Raw genomic sequence first — 14971 nt, forward strand, 5'->3', positions numbered from 1 at the left:
ACGAAATAATTCTGTAAAACTCCCTAGTATAAAGAAGGTGGGTAATAAATGAAAATTTTTATTATTCGCTGTTAGAGTCATAGAATAAACGAATCATTCCAAGGAGACGGTTGATATCAGTTTCAGATACATTTTAAAGACCGTGAAGGATGCAGGCCTGGGTTGCACTATGGGATGTGAGAGATTTTTATCTTTAAAAATGGTGAATTCTGGGAACTTCCCTTGAGGCCCAGTGGTTAAGACTATACTTCCAATGCAGGGGGTGTGAGTTCAATCTCTGGTCAAGGAGCTCAGATCCCATATGCCATTTGGCCAAAACAAAAAGGTAGATTCTGAATGGTAATTTTCCTTGTTCCCATGTAATTCTCTGTAGGTTCCCAAATAGTTTCCTTTAGAAACAAAATAATGTCATACATCATCTGCGTATTATTATTATTATTTTAAAAACTGAACTAGAAATTGGGAACGCTGGCCACTTTATGTTCATTTCCTGGGCCTTCAGTTAATATGACATTTGCCTCAGTTCTGTGGTGATTCCGTGGTTCAGGGAGTCCTGGTTATTCTTTATGTAGCCTGAATGCTTTTGGTTTTAAATATTGAGGTATTTAAAGTGACACTTATTTAATTGCTTAATTTTTTGCTTTTGTTGACATTAGTCTGCTATGATTCATTACACCATGAACTCAACAGATAAATAAGAATTGAGTTTCAGTTATGTTAAGTTCTGTGTTTTCTAAAGCAATACCAAAGAGAAAGGCTTGTATCAGGGTCAAAAGTACAAAAGGAACTCTTATGTAATGCTTGCCTCACTTTCTATTCAAGTGTGAAATATGTAGGAATTCAGGGGAAGCAGCTGGATTATTGGAACAGTTAGGAATAGGATACAATAAATATATAAATATAATAAAATTTAGTAAGTTTTTGCTGTTGTTAGCCATTAAAATAAGTGTTGAGCTCATGGACTCAGGGTCTTAACAAAATTAGGAACAAGCTGATGGAAATAGTAGCCGTCCCAAAATCTGCCCTTCGGGTTCCCAGCCCTGCCTACTGTCTTTCAGTTCCTTGAAGATATTTTCTTTTTTTTTTTGTTTGTTTGTGACACAAGCTGTTCCATTAGGCTGAAAGACTCTATTCATCCTCTGAAATTCAGCTCAGATGTCACTTCCTCAAGGAAGCCTCTGATCCTCTCCCTGGGAGGGTCAGATTTCATTCTCCTGAACTTCTTCCTCAGAGAGAGCACTGATCACCGCAGTAGATGCTCCCTGAGGGCAGAGAACAAGTGTAGCTTACTCAGGGCTCGAAGCCAAGCACCAAGAGCAGAGTACACAGTAGGCACGCAGTAAGTGTTGAATGAAGTTCAGCATTTATTAAGCACTAAGTACCTCACCTCATTAACTCCTCACAGTAACCCTTTAGGTAGATATCATCCCCATTAACAGATGACGAGAGTGAAACTAGAGAAGTAACTTGCCCCAGGTCATATAGTCATTGAAGGACACAGCCAGAACTTGATTCATGTCATTTTGATGGCAAAGCCAGTGTCCTTTTGTCTTTTATTTCTCTCATTGCATGCTATTATCCCACGGAAAAGCCAGTGTTCTGAACATGGCACTATGCTTAGAAGGACAAACAGAGGGTCTGGTCAGAATGCAGTGATGTATCTATAATGGACATTTGTAATGTGCCTTCCTACCATCCATTCCCACTTTCCCTAATCACAGGCCCTGCTTTCATTTGGAGGATACACGACTCTGCTTGTCTCAGTCCCCATGGTTTGGGTGTCCTCAGCCCTGGGGATGAAGTGCTGTGCCCATCACCCATCCCATTGAAATAGGATGAATGACTCAGGGATGGACTTCTGACCTAGTATTGTCAATTGAAGAATCAACTGAGACTCCAGTGTAGAACTCTAGAGTGTTTCAAAAAGTTGTCTTGATCTTTTCAACTGGCCATGGGTCCTGGAAGCATGAAGACTGGCATTATTTCCAAAGACTTTACCATCTGAAAGAGAGAGGAGGGCAGATGTGTCTGGCTACTGATAACATTATCTGAGCCTTGCCCAGGCTGTGCCTCAGGCTCTCTGTTCCTAAAGTGAAAGTGAAGTTGCTCAGTCGTGTCTGACTCTGCAACCCCATGAAGCCTACCAGGCTTCTCTGTCCATGGGATTTTCCAGGCAAGAGTACTGGAGTGGGTTGCCGTTTCCTTCTCCAGGGGCTCTTCCTGAACCAGGGATTGAACCCCAGTTACCCATATTGCAGGCAGACGCTTTACTCTCTGAGCCACCAGGGAAGCCCCTCTGTTCCTAAACCTTTCACTAATTCAAGTCAGAGTTCTTTTCTACGTAAGTCTTTTTGGGTTGGGAGTTCTGTCACCAGCAATCAAGGGACTCTAACCAACACAGGACCTAAAAAGCATTGACATGTTTTGCCTCTTCTCTGTTTCCATTTTGCCTAGGCTTAAGTCATGTCCTTCGGTTCTTGGAATGATCATAAATGTGTGTTTTCTGGGCCTGAGAAGGTGGTATGGCAGGGATGCTTGTCAAAACAGGTGTTGTGGTTTTAGGAATTAGGGCTCTCAGACTAGCTCAGTACCTTGTGGAATGTGAGAAACTTCACTTATTTATTTTTCCCCACCTGTAGAGAGTAAGGATAATATTTGCTACACCATTTAAACAAAAGGGAGTTGAGAAGAATGTGCCCAGTGCTTTGTACTTTGGTATTACACACCTTCCAGCCTGTCAATAATACTTCACCAGATCAACCTGTGGTTTTTCAGATTTCTCAATCCCTAGACTGACCTAACCAGTAGTAAGTTGGGCAAATAAGAACGCCCCTACTTTTGGGAGACCCTGGCGGGAGGATATTCACATTCCATAGTTCAGGAGACTGTAGACTCATGTCCTAACCTCACCGTAATAGTGACTGTTTTCATGCACAAGAGAGAATAGTAAACTTCCATTCTTTCTGCCCTATGGATTTCACAAAGGGAGTTTTTGGACTTGAACTTTTCAAAACCCATTCAGACCCTTCCAAAATTGCCTTTTATTTTTATTTTTTGGCCATGCTACATGGCATATGTGATCTTAGTTTCCTGACCAGTGACTGAACCAGCATCCTCTGTCATTTCTAGTGCAAGTCTTAACCATTGTACAACCAGGAAAGTCCCCCAAATTGGTTTTTCTGAAATCTGCTAGCTGCATTTAGTCATCTGGCTGTAGAAGGAAAAATACGTACATTCAAGTAGCTTAATTTTCCACCATGAAGGAAAGCCCTCTCAGAGATGCTAAGAAAAATGAGAGTAAGCCAGAAAAGATATAAATCATTCATTTTATTTCCATTCCTAAAATATATGTAAATTTATTGAGTTGATACTTAAAATAGCCCTTTTGCAAAATCATCTCAGAAAACATACTAAACTTATTAAAATGCATACAAACTTGTGCTGAAAATTCTAAATCCTCTGACCAACTTGTTTTCAATACACTTATGATGATTTTTCAAGGTTTCTGTGGTTACAAGGAACAAAGAAATCATCTTGGGACCAGAGTAGAAATTTGATCAGAATAATCCAAACAATATTTGTCTACCTCTTTACAGACTCACAGGTTGCCTATTTTGAGGGGGCTCTTACAAAGTATACCCAAGCATTCAGTGTTTCCCTCACTACAGTGGGCATTTCCTTTGCTTGCAGTTTAAAACATTCAGCCAAGTGCATGCTATATAATGGGCAAAATGAACCCAAGAACTCTGCTTCATGTAGTTTTATGGATATACTAAAGTGTACTAAAGTACAATCTTCCTTGTAAGAATTAAAGACTGGAATGCAGAAGAACAAACTTTGGTGGAATACCAGAATAAAAAACATAACAGAGCTGGGCAGAACCAGGTGTGGCGTCCTGGTACATTAATTTTGAAAGCCAGCACATTGATACTAAGAACAGCAAGTAGATTCAGATTCCTTAAAAACAAAACAAAACAAAACAAAACCTGTGCTTTTAGGTTTGGATTTTTCAAATAGTTAGTATTTCTTTATTCAGTTTGTGAATTCTTAAGATGTTTTCCCCTCTTCCTTTTCAAAATCTTCCTTTGTGTGATTAAATTCTTATTAGTATCAGCCTCTCATAGAAATGGTGAAATTAAAATCTGTTGGGTCATAATTTAAATAAGATAAACTGTGAAGTTATGGAATAAAGTAAGATCTGAGGATAATGGTAGAATTTAATTATGGAAGCCCACTGTTTCTTTCAAGAGAGAGTTCAAAGTTGTTTTGTGTTTTGATTCTTGGGAGATGATAGAAAATGGTTAACTAGGTTATAACATAAACTTTTAGGGATGAAATGTAAATTTACCCAAAAAAGGGAGTTCCCATCTTTCAGTTACTGTTTTAAGTGTGAAGCCAAAACCTTAAATTATTTGAGCCCTTTGGGTCTCAGCTCCCTGCTTCCACTATTTCACAGCATATCCGTAGATGTGAGGGCGCACTAGCTCCCAGGACAGAGGGGCCTGTAAGTGCTGCAGCTTCAGCTTGGAGAAGCGGGCCTGCTCCAGGGCCTTCCAGCTCTCTCTGGTCAGGTTGCATCCATCAAACAGAAGGTGCCAGACGGGATCCAGGACCTGTTGCCAGAAGTAATTCCAGGTGGAAGGCTTATCTGCTACATGCTCCATGAAATAAAAAGCTCCTCCCTGAGAAAGAAAAGGGGGAAAGAAAACCACCAAGAATTTTAGTTCGGGACAAACAATTTGATAAGATGTTTAAATGTCAGATTTCAGTGGCCCCAGAGGTCCACTTCATGAGGAGATATGGAGAAATCCAAACTCACTACGATACCATTGTGGTTAATAGCGTCATCTTCTGTCAGACTGTATACAGAGCTGCCAGTCTATATCGTCTGTTCATAAAAGTAATACATAATGATAGCTAAAATTTAAAGCAATTTAAAGCATTCAAGGGCCTATTCTTAATGCCTGTCACATGCGTGCTTGCGTGCTCAGTCACTTCCAACTCTGCGACCCCGTGGACTGTAGCCCACTAGGCTCCTCTGTCCATGGGATTCTTCAGACAAGAATACTGGAGTGGGTTGCCATGTCCTCCTCCAGGGAATCTTCCCAACCCAAGGACTGAACCCATGTCTCTTGCATCTCCTGCATTGGCAGGTGGATTCTTTACCACTGAGCCATCTCAGAAGCCAGGTTGTCAAACTGCCCTTTGGAAGAGTTGCCCCAGTTTGTATTCATACCAGCAATAGATGTGAGTGCCCATTTTCAATAAATGCTCATCTATGTTTTTAAAAATCTATTTGGTGTGTAATGTGGTATTTTTTATAACATGCATATCTTTAGTATTTTTAATCGTAACATCTTTTACTAAATGTTATGTGTTGGAAAGATCCCCTGTAGAAAGGAATGGCAACCCACTCTAGTATTCTTGCCTAGAGAATTCCATGGACAGAGGAGCCTGGTGGGCTATAGAGTCCATGGGGTCGTAAAGAGTCTGACATGACTGAGTGACTAACACGTTGACTACTAATACTGGCTGTTTGGATTTCTGTTTTTCTGATTTGTCTGTTAATGTCCATTATCAGTTTTCTAATAGGCCATTGGGTTTTTTTTAACTGATTAGTAAAGGCTTTTTGGAGAAGGCAATGGTACCCCACTCCAGTACTCTTGCCTGGAAAATCCCATGTATGGAGTAGCCTGGAAGGCTGAAGTGCATGGGTTCGCTGAGGGTCGGACACGACTGAGCGACTTCACTTTCACTTTTCACTTTCATGCATTGGAGAAGGAAATGGCAACCCACTCCAGTGTTCTTGCCTGGAGAATCCCAGGGACGGGGGAGCCTGGTGGGCTGCTGTCTATGGGGTCGCACAGAGTCGGACAGGACTGAAGTGACTTAGCAGCAGTAAGGACTTTTATTATAATTAAACTACATACACTACAAATGTTTCCCCATTTGTTGTTTGCCTTTTAATTACAATTTTTTAACTTCTCTTTTTATTAAAAAAAAAACCAACCTTTAAATTCTTCTGAAAATTGTTCTTAGGCTCTGCTTTGCAAGCCTGTGGGAGTCTGAATCCATACCAACCACTGTCTGAGGCTAAATAACCATGTCTTGTACTTTTGTACCATTATCACAGAATGAAAGAGATAGGATTAATTTTTAAAAATGAATCATCTAACAAATGAGAACATACGGTACAGCACAGGGAACTCTACTTAATGTACTGTGGTGACCTGAATGGGAAGCAAGCCCAGAAGGGATTCACTTTGCTGTACAATAGAAACTAATGCAACATTGTAGAGCAACTATCCTGTAATAAAAATTAATTTTTAAAAATAGGAAAAAAATAAAAGCACAAGTTTTTGGTTTGTTGAAAAAAAAAAAAAAACCCACCAGGTCTCTTTGGGCAGCGACACAAGGGGGAGCACTGGACAGGAGACTTGAAGAGGAACTTCTCGGGTTGTTTTAAGAAAATGGCAGACAAGCCCAACATGGGGAAATCAACAGCTTCCATAAGGCCAAGCTGAGGAAGACTGAGACGCAGGAGAAGAACATCCTTTCGACCCAAGAGATCATTGAGCAGGAGAAGCAAGCAAAGTGAAATTTCTTGTGAGCCTGGAGGATTCTCCACCGCATCGTCTTGGAGACCCTATCCGTGAGGTGGAGGAAAGTCCACCTGCAAGATGCACACAAGTGACAAGCTGCACCGTGAGATTAAACAGTATGTTTCTAAATTATGAACAGGTTACTGAAGAAATCAAAAGAGAAATTAAAAATTTCCTAGAAACAAATCCCAATGAAAACACAACTCAAAACCTATAGGATGCAGCAAAAGCGGTTCTAAGAGGGGAATTTATAGCAATACAGTCCTACCTCAAGAAACAAAAACATTGGATAGACAGCCTAACTTTATACCTAAAACAACTGGAAAAAGAAGAACAAAAAACCCCCAAATTAGCAGAAGGAAACAAATCATAAAGATCAGAGCAGAAATAAATGAAAAAGAAATGAAAGAAACAATAGTAAAGATTAATAAAAATAAAAGCTGGTTCTCTGAGAAGATAAACAAAATTGACAAACCTTTCGCCAGACTCATCAAGAAAAAAGAATCAAATCAACAAAATAAGAAATGAAAAAGGAGAGGTTACAAAAGACAACGCAGAAATACAAAGGATTATAAGAGACTTCTGAGCAACCATATGGCATAACCTAAAATGCATAACCTGGAAGAAATGGACAAATTCTTAGAAAAGTTCAATCTTCCAAGACTGAACCAGGAAGAAATAGAAATTTTGAACAACCCAATTACAAGCACAGAAATTGAAACTGTGATAAAAAATTTCCCAAAAAACAAACCTGGGAGCAGATGGCTTCACAGGTGAATTCTGTCAAACGTTTATAGGAGAGCTAATACCCATCCTTCTAAAACTCTTTCAAAAAACTGCAGGGGAAGGAACACTTCCAAACTCATTCTACGAGGCCACCATCACCATGATTCCAAAACCAGACAAAGACAACACAAGAAAAGAAAACTACAGGCCAATATCACTGATGAACATAGATGCAAAAATCCTCAACAAAATTTTAGCAAACAGAATTCACCACTACATTAAAAAACTCATACACCATGATCAAGTTAGGTTTACTCCAGGGATGCAAGGATTCTTCAATATATGCAAATCAATGTGATACACCATATTAATAAATTGAAAGATAAAAACCATATGATAATCTCAATAAAAGTCACAATAGAAAAAGCCTTTGACCAAATTTAGCACCCATTTATGAGGGTATCCACTCTCACCACCATTATTCAACATAGTTTTGAAAGTCCTAGTTACAGCAATCAGAGAAGAAGAAATAAAAGGAATCCAGATCAGAAAAGGAGAGTGCTCCCTGTTTGCAGATGACATGATACTACACAGAAAGCCCTAAAGATATTACCATAAAATTACTAGAGCTAATCAGTGAATTTAGCAAAGTTGCAGGAGACAAAATCAATACACAGAAGTCACTTGCATTCCTGTATACTAACAATGAAAAATCAGAAAGAGAAATTAAGGAATCAGTCCCATTCACCATTGCAACAAAAAGAATAAAATATCTAGGAATAAACCTACCTAAGGAGACAAAATAACTGTATACAGAAAATTATAAGACACTGATGAAAGAAATCAAAGACCACATAAACAGATGGAGAGATATTCCATGTTCCTAGGTAGGAAGAATCCATATTGTGAAAATGACTATAGTACCAAATGCAATCTACAAATTCAGTGTAATCCCTATCAAGTTACCAAGGGCATTTTTCACAGAACTAGAACAAAAAATTTCACAATTCATATGGAAACACAAAAGACCCTGAATAGCCAAAGCATTCTTGAGAAAGTAGAATGGGGCTGGAGCAATCAACCTTCCTGACTTCAGATTATACTACAAAGCTATGGTCATCAAGACAGTATGGTACTGGCACAAAAACAGAAATACAGACCAATGGAACAATATAGAAAACCCAGAAATAAACCCATGCACCAATGGATACCTTATTTTTGACAAAAGAGGCAAGAATATACAATGGAGCAAAGATAGCCTCTTCAGTAAGTGGTGCTAGGAAAGACCTAAATGTAAGACCAGAAACTGTAAAACTTTTAGAGGAAAACATAGGCAGAATACTTGATGACATAAAGCAAGATCCTCTATGACCCACCTCCTAGAGTAATGGAAATAAAACCAAAAGTAAACAAGTGGGACCTAGTTAAACTTAAAAACTTTTACACACCAAAGAAACTATAAGCAAGGTGAACAGACAGCTCTCAGAATTGGAGAAAATAATAGCAAACGAAACAAGGGTTAATTTCCAAAATATACAAGCAGCTCATACAACTCAGTGCCAGAAAAACAAACAACCCAATCAAAAATTGGCAAAAAGACCTAAACAGACATTTCTGCAAAGAGGTCATACAGATGGCTAACAAACACATGAAAAAATGCTCAACATTACTCATTATTAGAAAAGTGAAATCAAAACTACAATGAGATACCACCTCACATGAGTCAGAATGACCATCATCAAAAAGTCTACAAACAATAAATCCTGGAGAGGGTGTGGAGAAAAGGGAACCCTCTTGCACTGTTGGTGTGAATGTAATAAGTTGATACAGTCACTAAGGAAGACAGTATGGAGAGTCATTAAGAAACTAGGAATAAAACCACCACATGACCCAACAATCCCACTAGTAGGCATGTACCCTGAGGAAACCAAAACTGAAAAAGACACATGTACCCCATTGTTCATTGCAGCACTATTTACAACAGCTAGAATGTGGAAGCAACCTAGATGTCCATCGACACATGAATGGATAAAGAAGTAGTGGTACATATACACAATGGAATATTACTCAGCCATAAAAAAGAACACATTTGAGTGAGTTCTGATGAGGTAGATGAACCTAGAGCCTATTATACAGAGTGAAGTAAGTCAGAAAGAGAAATACCATATATTAACACACATATACAGAATCTAGAAAGATGGCACTGAAGAGTTTATTTGCAGGGAAGCAATGGAGAAACAGTTACAGAGAGTAAATTTATGGACATGGGGTGAGGGGAGGAGAGGGTGAGATGTATGGAGAGAGTAATATGGAAACTTACATTACCATATATAAAATAGCTAATGGGAATTTGCTGTATGTCTCAGGAAACTCAAATAGGGGCTCTGTATCAATGTGGAGGGGTGGGATGAAGAGGGAGATGGGAGGGAGGTTCAAGAGGAAGTGGACATATGTATACCTATGGCTGATTCATGTTGAGATTTGACAGAAAACAAAATTATGTAAAAAATAATTTTAAAAAAAGACAAAGATATTGAGCCATCTAAAAGTTACTGAATTCATGATGATATTTTGTAATTTGATTTTTTTTCAATCAGTGTATACTGTATGTAAATAATCAAACAGCAGTAACTGCTGGCTTCATCTAGGACAGTCCTGTAACTATAGATCAAGTCTGGACACAGTAGAGGGTACACATTTTTAACGAGTCTTCAGAAGTTTTCCACTTAACCTGCCTGTGGGGGAGAAGGGGAAAAGGGACCGATGAGTACCTCCAAAGCCCATGATGACTGTCCCATTCTCCTTAGCCTCTTCTAGCTTCCCTAGTCTTGGCTGTCCAGGCAGAGTTTAGAGAGGGAGTTCCCTCTGCTTGCCCCTCGTGGGCAAGTACGAGATGTGTGCTCAGGAATGGAAAACTTGAAATTTCCTGCTGAAAAAATTTTTTCCATGGAAGAAGACAGGAGAGAAGAGGAGACCCAGGTCTGAGGAGGTTGCTGATGCCCTCTGGATTGCACAGGTTAGGCTAGAGAGTCTGTTACCCTTTCAGGTGACTTGTGTAGCCAACTGGGCATGAAGATTTGGGATTAGAAGAGAGATCTGAGCTTGATACTTAAATTTGGAAACCATCTGTGTGCATGGTAATTGAAAACTTTGGCGGTACATGAGATTACACGGGGGGTGTATATAAGCAAAATTAGAGCCAAAATAGAAACTCCAGTGTTTAGGGATGGGCAGAGGAAGAATAGCCAGCAAAAATGGTAGAAATGTTGAAGTTGGAGCAATATAAAGCCCCAGTGATAAGCACTATAGTGCAGTGAGAAGAATATGTGCATTAAAGTCAGATCTGCTGGCTGTGTCGGAGAAGGCAATGGCACCCCACTCCAGTACTCTTGCCTGGAAAATCCCATGGATGGAGAAGCCTGGTAGGCTGCAGTCCATGGGGTCGCTACAGGTCGGACACAACTGAGCAACTTCACTTTCACTTTTCACTTTCATGCATTGGAGGAGGAAATGGCAACCCACTCCAGTATACTTGCTTGGAGAATCCTAGGGACCAGGGAGCCTGGTGGGCTGCCATCTATGGGGTCGCACAGAGTCGGACACAACTGAAGTGACTTAGCAGCAGCAGCTGGCTGTGTAATGTGGGGCAAGTTTCTCAACTTCTCTAGGTCTGTTTCCCCAGCCCAACATGAAGACAGTCCCTGCGTTAAGGACTGCGTGATGGAGTAAATGAGAATGCAGGAAAGCTTCTGGTTCTATTCAGCAATGTGTGGATGCTTTGTAGGAGCTAAGGGAAGAATATGATCCCCTAAGAGCATTCTCAGTGCTTAAACCCGAGATGATCATTATTTGCTTTGCAGAGGTGTTGTGAGATTAGTAACACATAAGCAAAATGTCTCTTAAATGTGCCCAGTTAATGCCCAGTCTTGGGACAGAAGAACCCAGGATTTGAATGTCAGAATCAGACCTTTTTCAGTTACAGTTTTGATGTAGGCCTATCCTTGAGCCAAACACAGAATTACAGTCGGCCCTCAGTATCCACAGGTCCTGCATTCTTGGATTCAACCAACAGATGAAAAATACTGGGGAAAAAATGCAGAAAGTTCAAAAAAGGCCAAACTTGAATTTCCCACATGCTGGCAACTATTTATATAGCATTTACCTTGTATTAGGTATTAAAAAGTAATCTAGAGATGATTTAAGGTATCTGGGAGGATATGCGTAGATTATATGCAGATTCTATACCATTTTATGTAAGGGACTTGAGCTTGTATAGATTTTGATCTCTGTGGTGGGGGGCAGGGAGTGACTCTGAGGGACAACTGTATATTATTGCCTCTAAACACTATCTTCAACTCCATTTCTTCCTGAGGAACTTCCTCTGTTAGAAAATAAAACTGAGGTCTCCAGCGGTATCACCCTAAACATGGCCATCTCGTCTGATCTCAGAAGCTAAGCAGGGTTGGGCCTAGTTAGTACTTGGATGGGAGAAAATAAAATTGGGGATTACAGACCATCTTTTTCCCCTAGAAGAGTAAATTCAAATGTTAAAATATTCATATTTTATGTATGTTCAAGTCTGTTTAGAATTGTTCAGTTTCTTAGTCGTGTCTGACTCTTTGCAACCCCGTGGACTGGAGCACACCAAGCTTCTATTTAAAACAAGTTTTTAAGTAAACAATAAAGGTAATATGTGAAAATTACATACAGGTATAAAGAATTTCAAACTGTATGGAGAGGTATAAAATGAAAAGAAATTCTTTCTCCTCATCCAGTTCCCTTCCCAATAGGTAACCACTGTTAGTGATTATATGTTTATAATTCCCATTAACATAAATACTTATATAAGTATATTCTTCCCTTCCACACACAAATGGATTAGCACTCTACATAATATTCTGTTTTCAGTGCTTTTAAAATTAACACTATCTCTTGAGAATGTTTTTCATTGACATAGGTACAAATTTCTTGTTTTAACAGCTGCAAAGAAATTCTTTATACTATGTGACAATGCACTTAACAACTTCCCATTGATGGATGTTATTTCCAATTTATTATATTAAAAATGCTGTAATGAATATTTTTACCTTTAAGATAATTTTTGTGTATTTTTGCAGGATAGCTATAGGATAAATTCCTGTTGGATGAAGATGTAAATTACTTAAAAATTTGATATTATTAAATTGCTTTCTGAAGAGGACACTTCCTCCAGCTGGGTGTCCAGACCCCTAGACCCACCCCAATACCATACTGAACTTAAAAGTCTCTGACAGAATAGTAGATAAAAAGGGTCTTGCTTTAATTTCTTTTTAATTGAAGTATGGTTGATTATGGAGAAGGAAATGGCAACCCACTCCAGTGTTCTTGCCTGGAGAATCCCAGGGACAGAAGAGCCTGGTGGGCTGCTGTGTATGGGGTCGCACAAGAGTCGGACACGACTGAAGCAACTTAGCAGGAGCAGCAGCAGCATGGTTGATTATAATATTAGTTTCAGATGTACAACAAAGTGACTCAAAATTTTTTTCCCTTTTAAAAATTTATTATTATTATTATTATTTTTTTAACTTTACAATATTGTATTGGTTTTGCCACACATCAACATGAATCCGCCACAGGTGTACACATGTTCCCAATCCCAAACCCCCCTCCCACCTCCCCCTTCTAACGCATATATATGTAATTTAGAAAGATGATTCAAATTTTTTATAGTTTATACTCCATTTAAATTTATTACAAAATAATGACTATATTTCCCTGTGCTGTAGAATATATCCTTGTTGCTTATTTATTTTACACATACTAGTTTGTATCTCTTAATCCCATACCACTCCTGCTCCTCCCTTTTTCCCTCTCCCAGCTGATAACCACTAGTTTGTTCTGTATATCTATGAATTTGATTCTGTTTTATTATATTCATTTGTTTTATTTTAAAGATTCCACTATAAAATATACTTTAATTTGTTCTTTAGTTACAAGACTAGATATTTATATCATATATTGGCTATTTTTATTTGTATTTCTGTTCCTGTGCTTTGCTTTTTTTCCCTCTTTTTAAAAACAATTTATTTAGGAATTATGTTGATCTTGTTGATTTGTAACACCGTTATGAAGGAAGCTAACTCATTATCATCCTTGGCAAATATTTTTTACAAAATATTTTTGTACTTCAAACTTGTTTATAGTCCTTTCCTTGCAGGAGTTCTAACTTTTTTTTATTCATGTATTATCAATCTTTTCCTTCATAGCTTCTTCTGCACTCGAAGATTTTAAAAAAATTCAATAGTGTCTTTTCTTGGAGCTTTACTTTTATGTTAGGGTGTTTGATCTACTGAAATTGGGAGGACTGCCCTTGGTGATGGTGGTTGCTACTAAGCAGCCCTCCGCATGCCCGCACTCACCGGCCTCAGCACTCGACACACTTCCTGGAGGATCTGTTCCTGGTTCTTCACCGAGCAGAGCACCAGGGTGCAGACCACCACATCTATGGAGCCTGTGGCCACCTGGTGCATGTTCTCCCCGGCAGCCACTATGAAGCGTTCAAACTGCAGGTGTCGGTTCTGGGCAATGCTCTTGATCAAGAACTTCTCAAAGCTGGGGTTGGGATCAACACAGGTCACCTGGCATCCAGAGGGGTAGAACTTGAAGTTGGCCCCTGTGCCACAGCCCAGCTCCAGCAGGGAGAGCTTCCCAGAGGGGCCAGTGAACTCCCTCAGGTTGCTGAAGAGCTCCTGCTTCTTGCTTGCCATCTGTTTGTTGTACATCACAGTGAACCTCGCCAGGAAGTAGGGGAACCACTGTTTGCATATCCAGTTCCACAAGCCCAGAAAGTCCAGCAGGTACATGGGAAATGCCAGGATGCAGACGGCCAGACGGAGGATAAAAACGGTGAGCGCCATCACTCAGAAAAGGAAAAAACAGATCAGCGGACAGAGGTCTGACTCCTTTAATTGTAGGCAGTAGGTTTCTGGCCACACTCCAGAGCCAATCAGCTGCAGAGAAAAGAACTGGCTGTCCTGGAAATACACAGCTGAAGTCAGATCGCGGGCAAGAGATCTGTTTTATCCAGTTAATAGATGTTTGGCAGAAATTGCCTCATGGCTTATTTTTGGTGAAGTGAAATGAGAAGGTTCCCAGCTTTTCCTTAGAAGGAAAGCTGATTACAGCCCCCTCTTCCTGCTTGGAGACTACTGCTGCAGTTTTAAATGCAGAGTGTACTCACAGCTTCTGTTCTCCAGTCTCTCCTAAGAAAACAGAATCTGGGGGTGGAGCTTGGTGAAAACACACCAGAAGGCTGTTGCTAAACCCCATTTATTACTCCGTGCCCCGACCTACTTCTGTTCCATCCCGCCCACCTCTGCCTCATTTTTTAAAAAAAAGAAGTGAAAGCACATGCCTGTCTGGTCACAGCAAGAGCTTTCCCTTTTGCATTCTAGGCAGAGGTTCTAAGATGTTCATAACTGCACAGTGGGATTATTTTTTAGACACTGTTTTGGGCTGCCCATCTTTAAAGGGCAAGTGTCACCTTCAACCTGTGCCAAATTACTACATTACTGAATTAACTTTCCGGAGAAGGCAATGGCACCCCACTCCAGTACTCTGGCCTGGAAAATCCCATGGACGGAGGAGCTTGGTAGGCTGCAGTC

General features: G+C 39.8%; 1 protein-coding gene and 1 pseudogene across 1 annotated transcript; one reads left to right on the top strand and one right to left on the bottom strand.

The window, feature by feature from the left end:
* Positions 1-3307: 3307 nt before the first annotated feature.
* On the bottom strand, positions 3308-14759 carry LOC138437316 (thiol S-methyltransferase TMT1A). Its single transcript, XM_069584419.1, has 2 exons — positions 13727-14759; positions 3308-4682 (listed from the first exon to the last, which is right to left on the bottom strand). Exons 1-2 carry the CDS (start codon positions 14222-14224, stop codon positions 4446-4448), a joined length of 735 nt encoding a protein of 244 aa, XP_069440520.1. The 5' UTR covers positions 14225-14759; the 3' UTR covers positions 3308-4445.
* LOC138437322 (thymosin beta-10 pseudogene) lies at positions 6471-7863 on the top strand (annotated as a pseudogene).
* Positions 14760-14971: the final 212 nt, after the last annotated feature.

This window comes from Ovis canadensis, chromosome 3, assembly GCF_042477335.2.
Source record: "Ovis canadensis isolate MfBH-ARS-UI-01 breed Bighorn chromosome 3, ARS-UI_OviCan_v2, whole genome shotgun sequence".
NCBI lineage: Eukaryota > Metazoa > Chordata > Mammalia > Artiodactyla > Bovidae > Ovis > Ovis canadensis.